Genomic DNA, 15095 nt, shown 5'->3' on the forward strand with positions numbered 1-15095 from the left:
TGCGCTCTTAGTTTGGCCATGTGGCCGAACGGTTTGGCCGAGCACCGTCAGGAGTTCGGCCTAACTCGAACATCACCCGAACAGGGTGATGTTCTGCAGAACCCGAACAGTGGCGAACACTGTTCGCCCAACACTAGTTTCAATGACCACATGAATGAATCCTATTTCTAAGTATTCCAATCCATGCAACCACTTCACAATTCCATTGCTATGATAGCAGTAAAGTTAATATTATTGATACCAACACCTGATACCCGGCAATAATAACAACTACAGTAAAACTGCTTTCCTGCTAGACACTCTATATGTCACTGAGATTTTCATATACCATCAAAGTTAATGATTAAAAACTCTGTAATAAACTGCACCTTACTTGTCATGTAACAGGGAAATACTTCACCTTCAGTCCTCTGATTCCAAGTGTGACAATGGCCTCTGCTGATGTGAGAACTGAGCTCCACTGCTCCATCTGTATGGAGATCTATAGAGATCTTATGACCTTGCCTTGTGGCCACAACTTCTGCCTGGGCTGCATCACACAAGCCTGGGACCATCCGGGGCATATAACGGAATATAAATGTCCTAAATGTCAGAAGATATATTTGAAGAGGCCTGGACTGATAAGGAACACAGCTTTCCATAATGTCTCTGGGGCTAAGTCAGTTAGACACACTTTACTACCTCCCACCACTGACCTGGAGATGGAGAACAGGAAATGCTCCGTCCATAATGAATTACTGAAGTATTACTGCACTGAGGATGCTGCTTGTGCTTGTGTGTCCTGCTATGTGATTGGGGGACATGTAGGACATAAGATGATGTCACTGGATGAGGCCTCTGAGGAGAAGAAAAAGAAACTGAGAAATGATTTGCAGAAACTGATGGCAGAGACTGAAAAGACTGAAAAAAGAGTGCAGAGTCTGAAGGAACGCAAGAGAAAAGCACAAGAAAAAGCAGATGGTGATACAGAGAGAGTCGCTGTCCTGTTTAGAGACCTCAGGAGACGACTGGAACAACTGGAGAAGAGGGTCGTGAGTGACATCACCAGGCAGGTACAGCAGATGTCACTAATGTATAATGACGTCCTTCAGCAGCTGGAGATAAAGAAGGAGGAGCTGTCCAGGAAGATGCGTCACATGGAGGAGCTGTGTAACATGACTGATCCACTGACTGTCTTACAGGAATCAGACACAGGTGACTTGTGTGACACGGAGGACAGAGAGAGACATGATAAACAGCTGCATGATGGAGGGGATCTGGATGTGGCCGGCATCTCACACACATTACACACAGGACTATCTGATATCATGTCTGGGGTAATTGTGCAGAAACATACAGACACACAGGCCTATCCACATTCTACTACAGAGGACAAAGTTCCCATGCCTGCTACACTATCCAGGCCACGCCCCCAGCCCAGGCGGTTCATACAACACAAACTGCACCAGTTTGGGGGGGCAATTAAAAAGTCTTTACAGAAAACATCAGGGCTGCCAGTGTATGCAGACATATTATTAGATGTTACCACAGCTGGTAATTATCTACATATATCAGCTGACAGGAAAACTGTATCCAGGGCAGACAGCAGCCAGAATCGCCCAGAAACACCAGAGAGATTTCAGTGTTTACAGGTGTTGAGCAGCCAAAGATTCTCCTCAGGGCAACATTACTGGGAAGTTGATTTTGGGGGATCAGTAATGTGGAGAGTTGGGATGTGTTATCCCAGTATAGCCAGGAGGGGACCTGAGGCAGTGATTGGATCTAATGAAAAGTCCTGGGCTTTGTACAGATGGAATAATCAGTATACAGTGAGGCATAACAGTGAAAAGATCCAGTTATCTGACAAGATCCCCAGTGATAGAGTCAGGATATGTCTGGATTATGAGGCCGGGCAGATCTCCTTTTATGCCCTGTGTGACCCGATCAGACACCTCCACACCTTCACTGCCACCTTCACTGAGCCTCTCCATGCTGTTTTTTGGATATGGAAAGGTTCTATAAAGATAGGAAGGAATCAGGGGATTTAAGAGATTGCAAGAGGATATATAAAACAAACTTTTGCACTAGCCACTGAAAATGCAGCTAAGGACGGTTATGACAAGAAAATGCGTATATAAACATTGAGATATCTGGATAAATATGTATTCAAAACACGCAAAGGGGGAAAAGTGAAGAATGAAGCAATATGGAGGAAAATTATCAATCATACTCTTAAATCACTAACTGTTCAGCATATAGATACAGCCTCTACTGACGGGCTGCACTAAGAAATAGACTTGTTAATGAAGAAGAGCAAGAAATTACAAGAAGGGTTTTATCCGGATCATCAAAAAATGTGTTTAACAAAATACTGGCAGAAGGATATAGTAAGAAATAGGATTATACACTTAATGAAAATTATGTGTTAGTACTGACTGAACATGGAGAAAATATAAGAAGAGGTAAACATTTCTAATTTAAATAAAGAAATCTCTAAAGAAATGTATAACTATATTAAAAAAAGTTCTGAAATCTTGCTTGAAATGTCAGAGGATAGCAACACAAACTAAACATGTTGGATATTTGGAAAAACTGGAGACTGGAGGAAAACCTTCCTCTTTGCACTATGCTGACCATATTGAACCATCAGAAAGTTGCTCATCATCTATATATATAAAATCGTGTGTGTGTGTGTGTGTGTGTGTGTTGCGTGTGTGCGTGCGTGCGTGCGTGCGTGTGTGTGTGTGTGTGTGTATGTGTGTATGTGCCGCGATCACGTGAAAACGCCTTGACCGATTTGAACGAAACTTGGTACACAGATTCCTTACTACCTGGAATAATAGGTTCTGGGGGTCTCGGATCCCCCCTGCATACGTGGGCGGAGCTACAAACAGCAAATCAGATTTCACCCATTCAAGGCCATGGAAAAAATGTAAAAGGCTGCCATTCTAACAGTAATCAAGCCAGAGTCCCCACACTTGGCACAGTTGGTCACTTGGTGACCGAGGTTACAAATCCAGGAAAAGTGGGCGGAGCATAAAACAGCCAATCAAATTTCAGCCGTTCATTTTAAATGGGAAAATGTAAACTGCAGCCATTCTTAGACTGTTAATCGCAGGGGTCTAAAACTGGACACGGTTGGTCACTGGGTGAATGCGATTAAGATTTAAGAAAATGGGTGGAGCCTACAACATCCAATCAAAATTCACCTATTGATTTTCAAGGGGGAATATTGAAACTACTGCTATTCTTACACTTTTAATGGCAGAGGCTTCAAACTTGCTACAGTCGGTCATTGGGTGACTGGGGTCCAAATTCACTAAAGGGGCGGGGCCACATACAGCCAATCAGATTTCCTTGGTGGATAAACTGCTTCCATTCACACATTTTTGATGCCAGGAACCTGAAAGATCACAAACTTGGTCATTTAGTGACTGTGTGTCAAGGTTACAAAAAGTGGGCGGAGCCAAAAACAACTTTTACTGGGAAAATATAAACTGCAGCCATTCTTACACCGTTAATGGCAGAGTTCTCAAACTTTGCACAGTTGCTCATTGGGTGACTGAGACTAAGATTTTGGAAGGTGGGTGGAGCCTACAACAGCCAATTAAAAATCACCTTTTGATTTTCAAAGGGAATATTTAAGCTGCTACCATTCTCTTATACTGTTAAAAGCAGATGCCTCAAACCTGGTACAGTTGGTCACTAGGTGACTAGGGTCCAAATCCAGGAAGGGGGCAGAGCCACAAACAGCCTGATTTGTTTATTTTTCAATGGGAATATACAAAGTATTGATACCAAGGACCCCAAAGCTGATAAACTTGATAATTGAGTGACTGCATGTCAAAGGTAGAAAAAGTGGGCGGTGCCAACAACTACATTTTTTACATGGCAGTGTTCCCAAACTTTACACAATTGGCCACTGGGTGACTGGGATTAATATTCAGAAATGTGGGTGGAGCCTACAACAGCCAATCAAAATTTACCTATTGATTTTCAAGGGGAATATTCACATTGCTACCATTCTTACACTGTTAATGGCAGAGGCCTCAAACCTGATACAGTCAGTCATTGGGTGACTGGGGTACAAATTCACTAAAGGGGTAGAGCCACAAACAGCCAATCAGATTTGTTAGATCGATTTCAGCCATTCTGTTATTGGCAGGGTTCTCAAATGTGACACAGTTGGCCACTGGGTGACTGGGACTAATATTCAGGAAAGTGGGTGGAGCCTACAGGAGCCAATCAAAATTCACCTTTTGATTTTCAAGGGGAATATTTACATTGCTGCCTTTCTTACACTCTTAATGGCAGAGTGTCATGCTCACCAGCAGGCATTCCGTCTGGCGAGGCTTAGCTTCGTGCAGATGAACTCCCAAAGATGCAGACGCCCAGGATTTGATGCAAAGTGTTGTTTTATTTACAGTGAAGGTATGTACATGAAAAGTATTCAAAGTAGTTTCCAGACAGTTCAGGAACAAGCATGCAACATTATGTTCATGAAGCAGCTTTGCAGGAGTATTTACCCAGACAGTATTAATAAGTTCAAGTCCACCAGCAGGTATGTAGATATTCATCCAGAATACAGCATACAGGACAAGAGCAAACACACGGGCTATAACTCCAAGAGGTCAGGCAGGACTGGAGCAAACAGACAGATTATAAATCCTAGGACTCCAAGAACTGAGGCTGCACAAGCAGGGAGGACAAACAATGCGACAGCAAAGGCTGCTGGGAAGTCTGGATCTTAAGTACTCCGCTAACAAGGCCCTCACCTTGCAGGTGTTCAGACACTCCCATGTAATCTCACTGCAGCAGGACTGAGCCAAATGCAAAGCCAGCCCATAACTGCAGTGAGAAACAGAACTGGGAATCCTCGCACACACACATGCAATTCCATTGCAGCAATGTGCAGACAAAAACCAATGGACAGTCAGCCCATCACTGCAATGAGAGGCAGAACTGAGAATCCTCACAGACTTGCATTCAATTCCATTGCAGTAATGTGCAGACTGAAGCAAATGCAGAGTCAGCCCATCACTGCAATGACAGGCAGAACTGGGGATCCTAACATTACCCCCCCCCCCCCCCTTAAAGGCACACTCCGGGTGCCTACCAAACATCAGGACAAACAGAAACATCCCAAAACCAGACACGCGTTCAAACACCACATCAGGATCATTTCTGCCAAAGCGATGCCCAATAGAACCGGAACCTTTAGAGTGATGCCCATCTGAACCGAAACCTTCAGAGCAATACCCATCTGAACCGAAACCTTCAGAGCGATGCCCATCTGAACCGAGACCTACAGAGCAATACCCAGCTGAACCGAAACCTTCAGAGCAGTACCCAGCTGAACCGAAACCTTCAGAGCAGTACCCAGCTGAACTGAAACCTTTAGAGCAATACCCAGCAGAACCGAAACCTTCAGAGAAATGCACACTGCTAACTTGACCTACAGAGCCAAGTCCTACTTTCTCTGAAATCTCTAGAAACCCCACAGAGTCATCCAGAGTTCCCAATGTAATGGAGGATTCCTCAGACATTCCATTCGGTCCACCAAGGCCTATGGAAGTACCTAAAGAGACCCCAAAACCTGATTTGCAAGACATGGCAACTGTGTCTGAGCAAGACAGGACAGTAGCAGTGTCAGAGCATGCTAGGACATGAGCAACTGCTGGGCATGCCGCCTTTAGAGCAACATCTGGGCCTGTTGAAGTACAGACAGAAACTGGGCATACAGTCACAAGGGCAACATCTGGGCATGCTGGAGCGCAGGCAGCGACTGGGCATGCTAAGACAAGGGCAACATCTGGGCATGCTGGAGCGCAGGCAGCGACTGGGCATGCTAAGACAAGGGCAACATCTGGGCATGCTGGAGCGCAGGCAGCGACTGGGCATGCTAAGACAAGGGCAACATCTGGGCATGCTGGAGCGCAGGCAGCGACTGGGCATGCTAAGACAAGGGCAACATCTGGGCATGCTGGAGCGCAGGCAGCGACTGGGCATGCTAAGACAAGGGCAACATCTGGGCATGCTGGAGCGCAGGCAGCGACTGGGCATGCTAAGACAAGGGCAACATCTGGGCATGCTGGAGCGCAGGCAGCGACTGGGCATGCTAAGACAAGGGCAACATCTGGGCATGCTGGAGCGCAGGCAGCGACTGGGCATGCTAAGACAAGGGCAACATCTGGGCATGCTGGAGCGGAGGCATCAGGGCAAGCTATGACATGACTGATACCTGAAGTACACAGAGTGTTAGACAAATTGTCACAATTGGAGAACTCAAAAAGAGATTGTTCACCTTCCACAAGTTCTGCAGACATCAAATCAATAACTGACTCAACACTGGACTGGGAACTGCTGGACTGGGAACTGCTAAACTGGGAACTGCTAGACTGGGAACTGCTAGACTGGGAACTGCTAGACTGGGAACTGCTAGACTGTGAACTGCTAGACTGTTCATGCAAAACATTTCCATTAATAACATCAGTCACAATTTCATTCTCCAACTTGGAAACATCAAGAGGTAAAGTCCCATGCTCTTTGTATGTGGCACAAGCTGATACCAACTCAGCCTTCACTGACTCTGACACAGTGTCGATACCTTCAGAAACGGTATGCACAGGTACGGGCCCAGTGACTGTATGTACTGGTATAGTGCATTCTGAGACCGGCACAATCATTCCTCGGATTGGCTCTGACTCACACCTGGTGCACTCAAACTCAGTACTAGCTGGTATAGGTTCAGACTTGAGAAACTCAGAGACATGTTCTATTTTACCTTCCAGATCAGAGTTTACAAGAGATTCAAGAATTACGATATCCCTGGAAGGGACACACTTAGACTGAGAAACAAGAACATCATCATCAAGAACAGATTCATGGCTAAACATAGGTGCAGGCACTGTGTCTGTACCCATTGGCAGGTGACCTACCAGCACTGAGCCTGTCTCTTTATCGACTGACTCCGGCATGGCATTGGTAGCCGTGGGTTTAATACAGACTGGCCCTGGCACAATTACAGATTCAAAACTGAGCAACATTAATTCATCATGATTACACATAGGTATAGGCTCTCTGTCTGTACCCTTATACATGGCATCCACCTGCTCTGGCTGGCTCTCCTTAATGAGCAGCACTGGCTCGGCACATGTGCTCACAGTCTGGGTACAAACTGGCCCTTGTACTGACACAAGTTTAAACACAGAAACATTTTTATCAGAGTTCACATTAGAAACTTGGCATAAACTTTGATCAGGCTGTAAAGTATCAGCCAGCTCAGACTGGCAGGACTGCGACTGGACAAAGTTCAACTGGGCAGTCGTGGCAAAGAAAGTTTTTGATGCTGCAGACGGAGTAGAACTTAAAGAGAGTCTGAAGCGAGAATAAATCTCGCTTCAGCTCTCATATATAGCAGGGGCATGCGTGCCCCTGCTAAAACGCCGCTATCCCGCGGCTTACCGGGGGTCCCTGACCCCCCAGATCCCCTCCGTAATGCGGGGGAGCGCTTCCGCATTGGGGCAGGGCTAACCGCCGCAGCCCTGCCCCATGCGCGTCTGTCAGACGCGAACCTCCGCCTCTCCCCCGCCCCTCTCAGTCTTCCTTCACTGAGAGGGGCGGGGGAGAGGCGGCGATGCGCGTCTGATAGATGCGCTGTGAGGCAGGGCTGCAGCCGTTAGCCCTGCCTCTGGGAGGAACAAAATCTACGACCAAGTTGGTCGTAGATTTTGCGGGGGGTGGGTTGGGGGGTCAGGGACCCCCGTAGAGCCGCGGGATAGCGGCGTTTTAGCAGGGGCACACGTGCCCCTGCTATATATGACAGCTGAAGCGAGATTTAGTCTCGCTTCAGTGTCTCTTTAAAGTCTCATGAGACTGGTACTCTGTTGCAGTACGTACATACAGTCTGTAGTCAAGGAAACAAGATGCTGGGTTTCCACAACAGCAGAACTAGATGACAAAGGCCTCAATTCACTAAACTTATCTCCTGTCTTTAATAACTCTTCTAGAGTTATCACCATAGTGATGAGGCATGTAGTATTCAGGAAACATTTGACCTCAGGCAAACCTAAAGTTAACTCTTCTGTCTTTAAGTTAACTCTTCAATCCTTAAAATAACTCCAGAGTTAAAGACAGGCTGTTTATTAACTGCGTGTGAAAATAACTACAGAGGAGGTAAATTAACTACAGAGGAGGTAAATTAACTACAGGAGAGGTAACTTAAGGAATGGAGAGATAAAATAACTCTCTCACTGTGTGGAGGTAAGTTATCTCTTGCCTTATTATCTCCAGCATGATCTTAGTGAATTGAGGCCATAGTCTCTGGCGTAGACAGATTGGCAGATAAAGGTTGTACTGCAGAGTTCAACACTTGGGTACTGGAGGCAGATGAAGCAGTAGGCAACCTATATGTTTTTCCGGTGCTCCACCATGAAAAGAAACGGTCACATGGATGCATAGAGCCCCTCAATCTGTAAGCACTTGGAACAGCAAGAACATGGAACATGTGAAGCGCAAACCGGCTGAAACGCTGAGGCAGAGAATTGCTTGATGTAACGGTTGTCAAGGGTAACAGAGCTATGGAAACTGGAACATTTTTTATATCAGAACTGGAGTCCGGATCAGAGTGAAGCAGATGCATAGTAACAGAGTCCATTTCCTTAGATGATGGTGGGGATGCATTTTTATTCAACAAGGTTTGATTGAACGTTGCTATGGACAACGGAATTACTGGTGTTGAATTTACCAAACTTTTAATCTCTAAGGCTTGGGATGAGTGAAAAGTAGCAGTTTGAAGATCTATTTTAACAGACTGTGATACGGCAGTATTTAACAATTGGTTGGTGGTTGCTAAGGGCAACGATAACACTGGGTTTGCAGATTCAGCACTGCTCTTAAGCATAGAATCCAGACAACATTGTGATGGGTGTAATGGAGACGTTAGCAAGTCTGTTGCTGCTGGCTGCAAGTCATTTTGAGTATTTTTGTTTGCAGTTGCTAACGGCGACCGTATTGCAGAAACTGAAGTTTTAAGATTTTTAATCTCAGGACTGAGTTTAGTATCAGACTGAACTGGATGCATAATAGTTTGAGGAACAGTTGCAGCAAAAACATCAGTTTGAGAAACTTTGCTTATTGTTGCTATGGACAATGGATCAACAGAAGCTGGAGTTGAAAAAACTTTTTTCACAGGGTTAGATTCAGAACAAGGTGATGCATGCATTGCAGTTTTTACCTCTGACATGGAGGAACTAGCATTTTGATAACTTAGACAGGTGGTTGTTACTGATAACGGATAATCCAGCGCTTGATTTGCAGAGGAGGAAGTTGCAGAATCATTAACATGCTGAGTAGATGCAGATTGATTTGGCATGACAACAGTAGTTTGCTGAATAACATCAGGTGCAATACACAGTTTATGCACAGGAGAGAGTTTAGCAGACTGTTTTACAGGTCTTTTGAATGTCCCAGGATTGTCTGCCCTGAATGGACAAGCAGAAGTTTTCACTGGGAATTCAAGCACAGGTTCAGATCCATCTTTCAGAATTAGTTTAACTGCACCAACTGAACTTTTAATAGATTTCTTTGATTGACAAGACTTGGTTTTAGACTTATTACTTTGTCTATTTGAAAGTTTAGCAGAGACAATGTTTCTGATTTGCATGAGGGCTGCAGCTGATTGTATAGGTTCAGAAGAAATTAACTCATCAAAGGTAGCACGAGGAATTGTCTTTCCTAACCAAACAGCACAAGTAAAATTCAAAGACTCCACAGGAACATCCACAAAACTGTCAGATGAGTTCAAAGTTTCAAGGGCCCAATCGAGCAATTCACCCTCAAATAGGCAACAAGAAATCAATGCAGACCAGGTAGTGTGTAGTGACAATCGAACAGCAGGCAATTGAAATAACTTTTGCAGTTCAGAACAAAACTCCAGAAACAACACAGAATCAAGTCTTTTACATTTTCTCTGAGGAATATAATCATACCTTCCGTTGTCCTGAGATCCGCTGGGAGTCGTTGTGGGCTGTCGCATTCTGTCATGCTCACCAGCTGGCATTCTGTCTGGCGAGGCTTAGCTTCATGCAGATGAACTCCCAAAGACGCAGACACCCAGGATATAATGCAAAGTGATGTTTTATTTACAGTGAAGATATGTACATGAAAAGTATTCAAAGTAGTTTCCAGACAGTTCAGGAACAAGCATGCAACATTATGTTCATGAAGCAGCTTTGCAGGAGTATTTACCCAGACAGTATTAATAAGTTCAAGTCCACCAGCAGGTATGTAGATATTCATCCAGAATACAGCATACAGGACAAGAGCAAACACACGGGCTATAACTCCGAGAGGTCAGGCAGGACTGGAGCAAACAGACAGATTATCATCCCAAGGACTCAGGCAAGACAGGAACAAGAACTGAGGCTGCACAAGCAGGGAGGACAAACAATGCGACAGCAAAGGCTGCTGGGAAGTCTGGATCTTAACCACTTCCCGACTGCCGAATTGACAATTGGCGGCCGGGAAGTGGACCCCGCAAGGACCGCCGTATTGACAAATGGCGGCGGTCCTTGTAGGGGCATGGGCGGAGCGATCGCGTCATCCGTGACGCGATCCTCCGCCGCCGCCTGGCTCCGCTCACCCGCCGCAACATCCCGCCGGCCATACGGAAGCGCCGGTGGGATGTTAACCCGACGATCGCCGCATACAAAGTGTATAATATACTTTGTAATGTTTACAAAGTGTATTATATAGGCTGCCTCCTGCCCTGGTGGTCCCAGTGTCCGAGGGACCACCAGGGCAGGCTGCAGCCACCCTAGTCTGCACCAAGCACACTGATTTCCCCCCCCCTGCCCCCTGATCGCCCACAGCACCCCTCAGACCCCCCCCTGCCCACCCCGCAGACCCATGTTTGCACCCAATCACCCCCCTAATCACCCATCAATCACTCCCTGTCACTATCTGTCAACGCTATTTTTTTTATCCCCCCCTGCCCCCTGCTCCCTCCTGATCACCCCCCCACCCCTCCGATTCTCCCCAGACCCCCCCCCCAGACCTCCCCCCCATGTACTGTATGCATCTATCCCCCCTGATCACCTGTCAATCACCCATCAATCACCTGTCAATCACCTGTCAATCACCCATCAATCACCCCCTGTCACTGCCACCCATCAATCACCCCCTGTCACTGCCACCCATCAATCAGCCCCTAACCTGCCCCTTGCGGGCAAACTGATCACCCACCCACACCAATAGATCGCCCGCAGATCCGACATCAGATCACCACCCAAGCGCAGTGTTTACATCTATTCTCTCCTCTAAACACCCACTAATTACCCATCAATCACCCATCAATCACCCCCTATCACCACCTGTCACTGTTACCCATCAGATCAGACCCTAATCTGCCCCTTGCGGGCACCCAATCACCCGCCTACACGCTCAGATTGCCCTCAGACCCCCCCTTATCAATTCGCCAGTGCAATATTTACATCTGTTCTCCCCTGTAATAACCCACTGATTACCTGTCAATCAACTGTCAATCACCTATCAATCACCCATCAATCACCCCCTGTCACTGCCACCCATCAATCACCCGCTGTCACTGCCACCCATCAATCAGCCCCTAACCTGCCCCTTGCGGGCAATCTGATCACCCACCCACACCAATAGATCGCCCGCAGATCCGACGTCCGATCACCTCTCAAGTGCAGTGTTTACATCTATTCTCTACCCTAAACACCCACTAATTACCCATCAATCACCCCCTGTCACTGCTACCTATCAGATTAGACCCCTATCTGCCCCTAGGGCACTCAATCACCCGCCCACACCCTCAGACCCCAGCCCTGATCACCTCGCCAGTGCATTGCTTGCATCTATTCCCCCCTCTAATCACACCTTGAGACACCCATCAATCACCTCCTGTCACCCCCTAGCACACCTACCCATCAGATCAGGCCCTAATTTGCCCCGTGTGGGCTCCTGATCACTCGGCCAAACCCTCAGATCCCCCTCAGACCCCCTTTCGATCACCTCCCCAGTGCATTGATTGCATCTATTTTCCCCTCTAACTACCCCCTGAGACACCCATCAATCACCTCCTGTCACCCCCCTAGCACTCCTATCCATCAGATCAGGCCCAATACAACCTGTCATCTAAAAGGCCACCCTGCTTATGACCGGTTTCACAAAATTCGCCCCCTCATAGACCACCTGTCATCAAAATTTGCAGATGCTTATACCCCTGAACAGTCATTTTGAGACATTTGGTTTCCAGACTACTCACGGTTTTGGGCCCGTAAAATGCCAGGGCGGTATAGGAACCCCACAAGTGACCCCATTTTAGAAAAAAAGACACCCCAAGGTATTCTGTTAGGTGTATGACGAGTTCATAGAAGATTTTATTTTTTGTCAAAAGTTAGCAGAAATTGATTTTTATTGTTTTTTTTTCACAAAGTGTCATTTTTCACTAACTTGTGACAAAAAATAAAATCTTCTATGAACTCGCCATACACCTAACGGAATACCTTGGGGTGTCTTCTTTCTAAAATGGGGTCACTTGTGGGGTTCCTATACTGCCCTGGCATTTTAGGGGCCCTAAACCGCGAGGAGTAGTCTAGAAAACAAATGCCTCAAAATGACCTGTGAATAGGACGTTGGGCCCCTTAGCCCACCTAGGCTGCAAAAAAGTGTCACACAGGTGGTACCGCCGTACTCAGGAAAAGTAGTATAATGTGTTTTGGGGTGTATTTTTACACATACCCATGCTGGGTGGGAGAAATCTCTCTGTGAATGGACAATTGTGTGTAAAAAAAAACAAACAATTGTCATTTACAGAGATATTTCTCGCGGAAATTTATTTTTATTGGGTTTTTTCACAAAGTGTCATTTTCCGCTAACTTGTGACAAAAAATAAAATCTTCTATAAACTCATCATACTCTTAACGGAATACCTTGGGATGTCTTCTTTCTAAAATGGGGTCATTTGTGGGGTTCCTATACTGTCCTGGCATTTTAGGGGCCCTAAACCGTGAGGAGTAGTCTTGAAACGAAATTTCTCAAAATGACCTGTGAAATCCTAAAGGTACTCATTGGACTTTGGGCCCCTTAGCGCATTTAGGGTGCAAAAAAGTGCCACACATGTGGTATCACCGTACTCAGGAGAAGTAGTATAATGTGTTTTGGGGTGTATTTTTACACATACCCATGCTGAGTGGGAGAAATATCTCTGTAAATGGACAATTGTGTGTAAAAAAAATGAAAAATTTGTCATTTACAGAGATATTTCTCCCACCCAGCATCGGTATGTGTAAAAATACACCCCAAAACACATTATACTACTTCTACTGAGTACGGCAATACTACATGTGTGGCACTTTTTTGCAGCCTAACTGCGCTAAGGGGCTCAAAGTCCAATGAGCACCTTTAGGCTTTACAGGGGTGCTTACAAATTAGCACCCCCCAAAATGCGAGGACAGTAAACACACCCCACAAATGACCCCATTTTGGAAAGTAGACACTTCAAGGTATTCAGAGAGGGGCAGGGTGAGTCCGTGGCAGATTTCATTTTTTTTTTGTCGCAAGTTAGAAGAAATGGAACCTTTTTTTTTTTTTTTTTTGTCACAAAGTGTCATTTTCCGCTTACTTGTGACAAAAAATAATATCTTCTATGAACTCACCATGCCTCTCACTGAATACTTTGGGATGTCTTCTTTCCAAAATGGGGTCATTTGGGGGGTATTTATACTATCCTGGAATTCTAGCCCCTCATGAAACATGACAGGTGTTCAGAAAAGTCAGAGATGCTTCAAAATGGGAAAATTCACTTTTTGCACCATAGTTTGTAAACGCTATAACTTTTACCCAAACCAATAAATATACACTGAATGGTTTTTTTTTTATCAAAAACATGTTTGTCCACATTTTTCGCGCTGCATGTATACAGAAATTTTACTTTATTTGAAAAATGTCAGCACAGAAAGTAAAAAAAAAATCATTTTTTTGCCAAAATTCATGTCTTTTTTGATGAATATAATAAAAAGTAAAAATCGCAGCAGCAATCAAATAGCACCAAAAGAAAGCTGTATTAGTGACAAGAAAAGGAGCCAAAATTCATTTAGGTGGTAGGTTGTATGAGCGAGCAATAAACCGTGAAAGGTGCAGTGGTCTGAATGGAAAAAAAGTGCCTGGTCCTTAAGGGGGGTAAAGCCCACGGTCCTCAAGTGGTTAAGTACTCCACTAACAAGGCCCTCACCTTGCAGGTGTTCAGACACTACCATGTAATCTCACTGCAGCAGGACTGAGCCAAATGCAAAGCCAGCCCATAACTGCAGTGAGAAACAGAACTGGGAATCCTCGCACACATACATGCAATTACATTGCAGCAATGTGCAGACAAAACCAAATGGACAGACAGCCCATCACTGCAATGACAGGCAGAACTGGGGTGGGGATCCTAACACAGAGGTCTAAAATCTGTATAGTCAGTCACTGGGAGACTGGGGTTTAAATTCTGAAGGAAGCGGGCCAAAAACAGCCAATCAGATTTGTTTAATTTCAAAGGTAAAATGCAACTTATTGATGCCAAAGACCCCAAAGCTCATAAACTTGGTCATTAAGTGACTGTATGTCAAGGTTAGAAATAGTGGGCGGAGCCAAAAACAACTAACTTTTTACATGGGAAAATATAAACTGCAGCTTTTCTTACACTGTTAATGGCAGGGTTCTCAAACTTCACACAGTTGGTCACTGGGTGACTAGGATTAATATTAGGAAAAGCAGGTGGAGCCTACAAGAGCCAATCAACATTCCCCTATTGATTTTCAAGGGGAATATTGAAACTGCAGCCATTCTTACACTGTTAATAGCAGAGGCCTCAAACCTGCTACAGTCAGTCGTTAAGTGTCTGGGGTTCAAATTCAGTAAAGGGGCTGAGCTAAAAACAGCCAGATTTCTTTGCTGGATAAACTGCTTCCATTAGCACAATTTTGATGCCACGAACCCAAAAGCTCACAAACTTGGTTATTGAGTAGTGACTGTGTGTCCAGGTTACAAAAAGTGGGTGGAGTTAAAAACAGATTTTTCTGGGAAATTGTAAACTGCAGCCCTTTTTC

General features: G+C 45.4%; 1 protein-coding gene across 1 annotated transcript; it reads left to right on the forward strand.

The window, feature by feature from the left end:
* Positions 1-428: 428 nt before the first annotated feature.
* On the forward strand, positions 429-2027 carry LOC137544655 (E3 ubiquitin-protein ligase TRIM39-like). Its single transcript, XM_068265748.1, has 2 exons — positions 429-1316; positions 1470-2027. Exons 1-2 carry the CDS (start codon positions 429-431, stop codon positions 2025-2027), a joined length of 1446 nt encoding a protein of 481 aa, XP_068121849.1.
* Positions 2028-15095: the final 13068 nt, after the last annotated feature.

This window comes from Hyperolius riggenbachi, chromosome 2, assembly GCF_040937935.1.
Source record: "Hyperolius riggenbachi isolate aHypRig1 chromosome 2, aHypRig1.pri, whole genome shotgun sequence".
NCBI classification, from domain to species: domain Eukaryota; kingdom Metazoa; phylum Chordata; class Amphibia; order Anura; family Hyperoliidae; genus Hyperolius; species Hyperolius riggenbachi.

Coding starts and splice junctions, on each gene's coding strand:
- LOC137544655 (XM_068265748.1), top strand. CDS start 429: ATGGCCTCTGCTGATGTGAGAACTGAGCTCCACTGCTCCATCTGTATG. Junction 1,317..1,469: donor TATCTGATATCATGTCTGGG/GTAATTGTGCAG, acceptor GCAATTAAAAAG/TCTTTACAGAAAACATCAGG.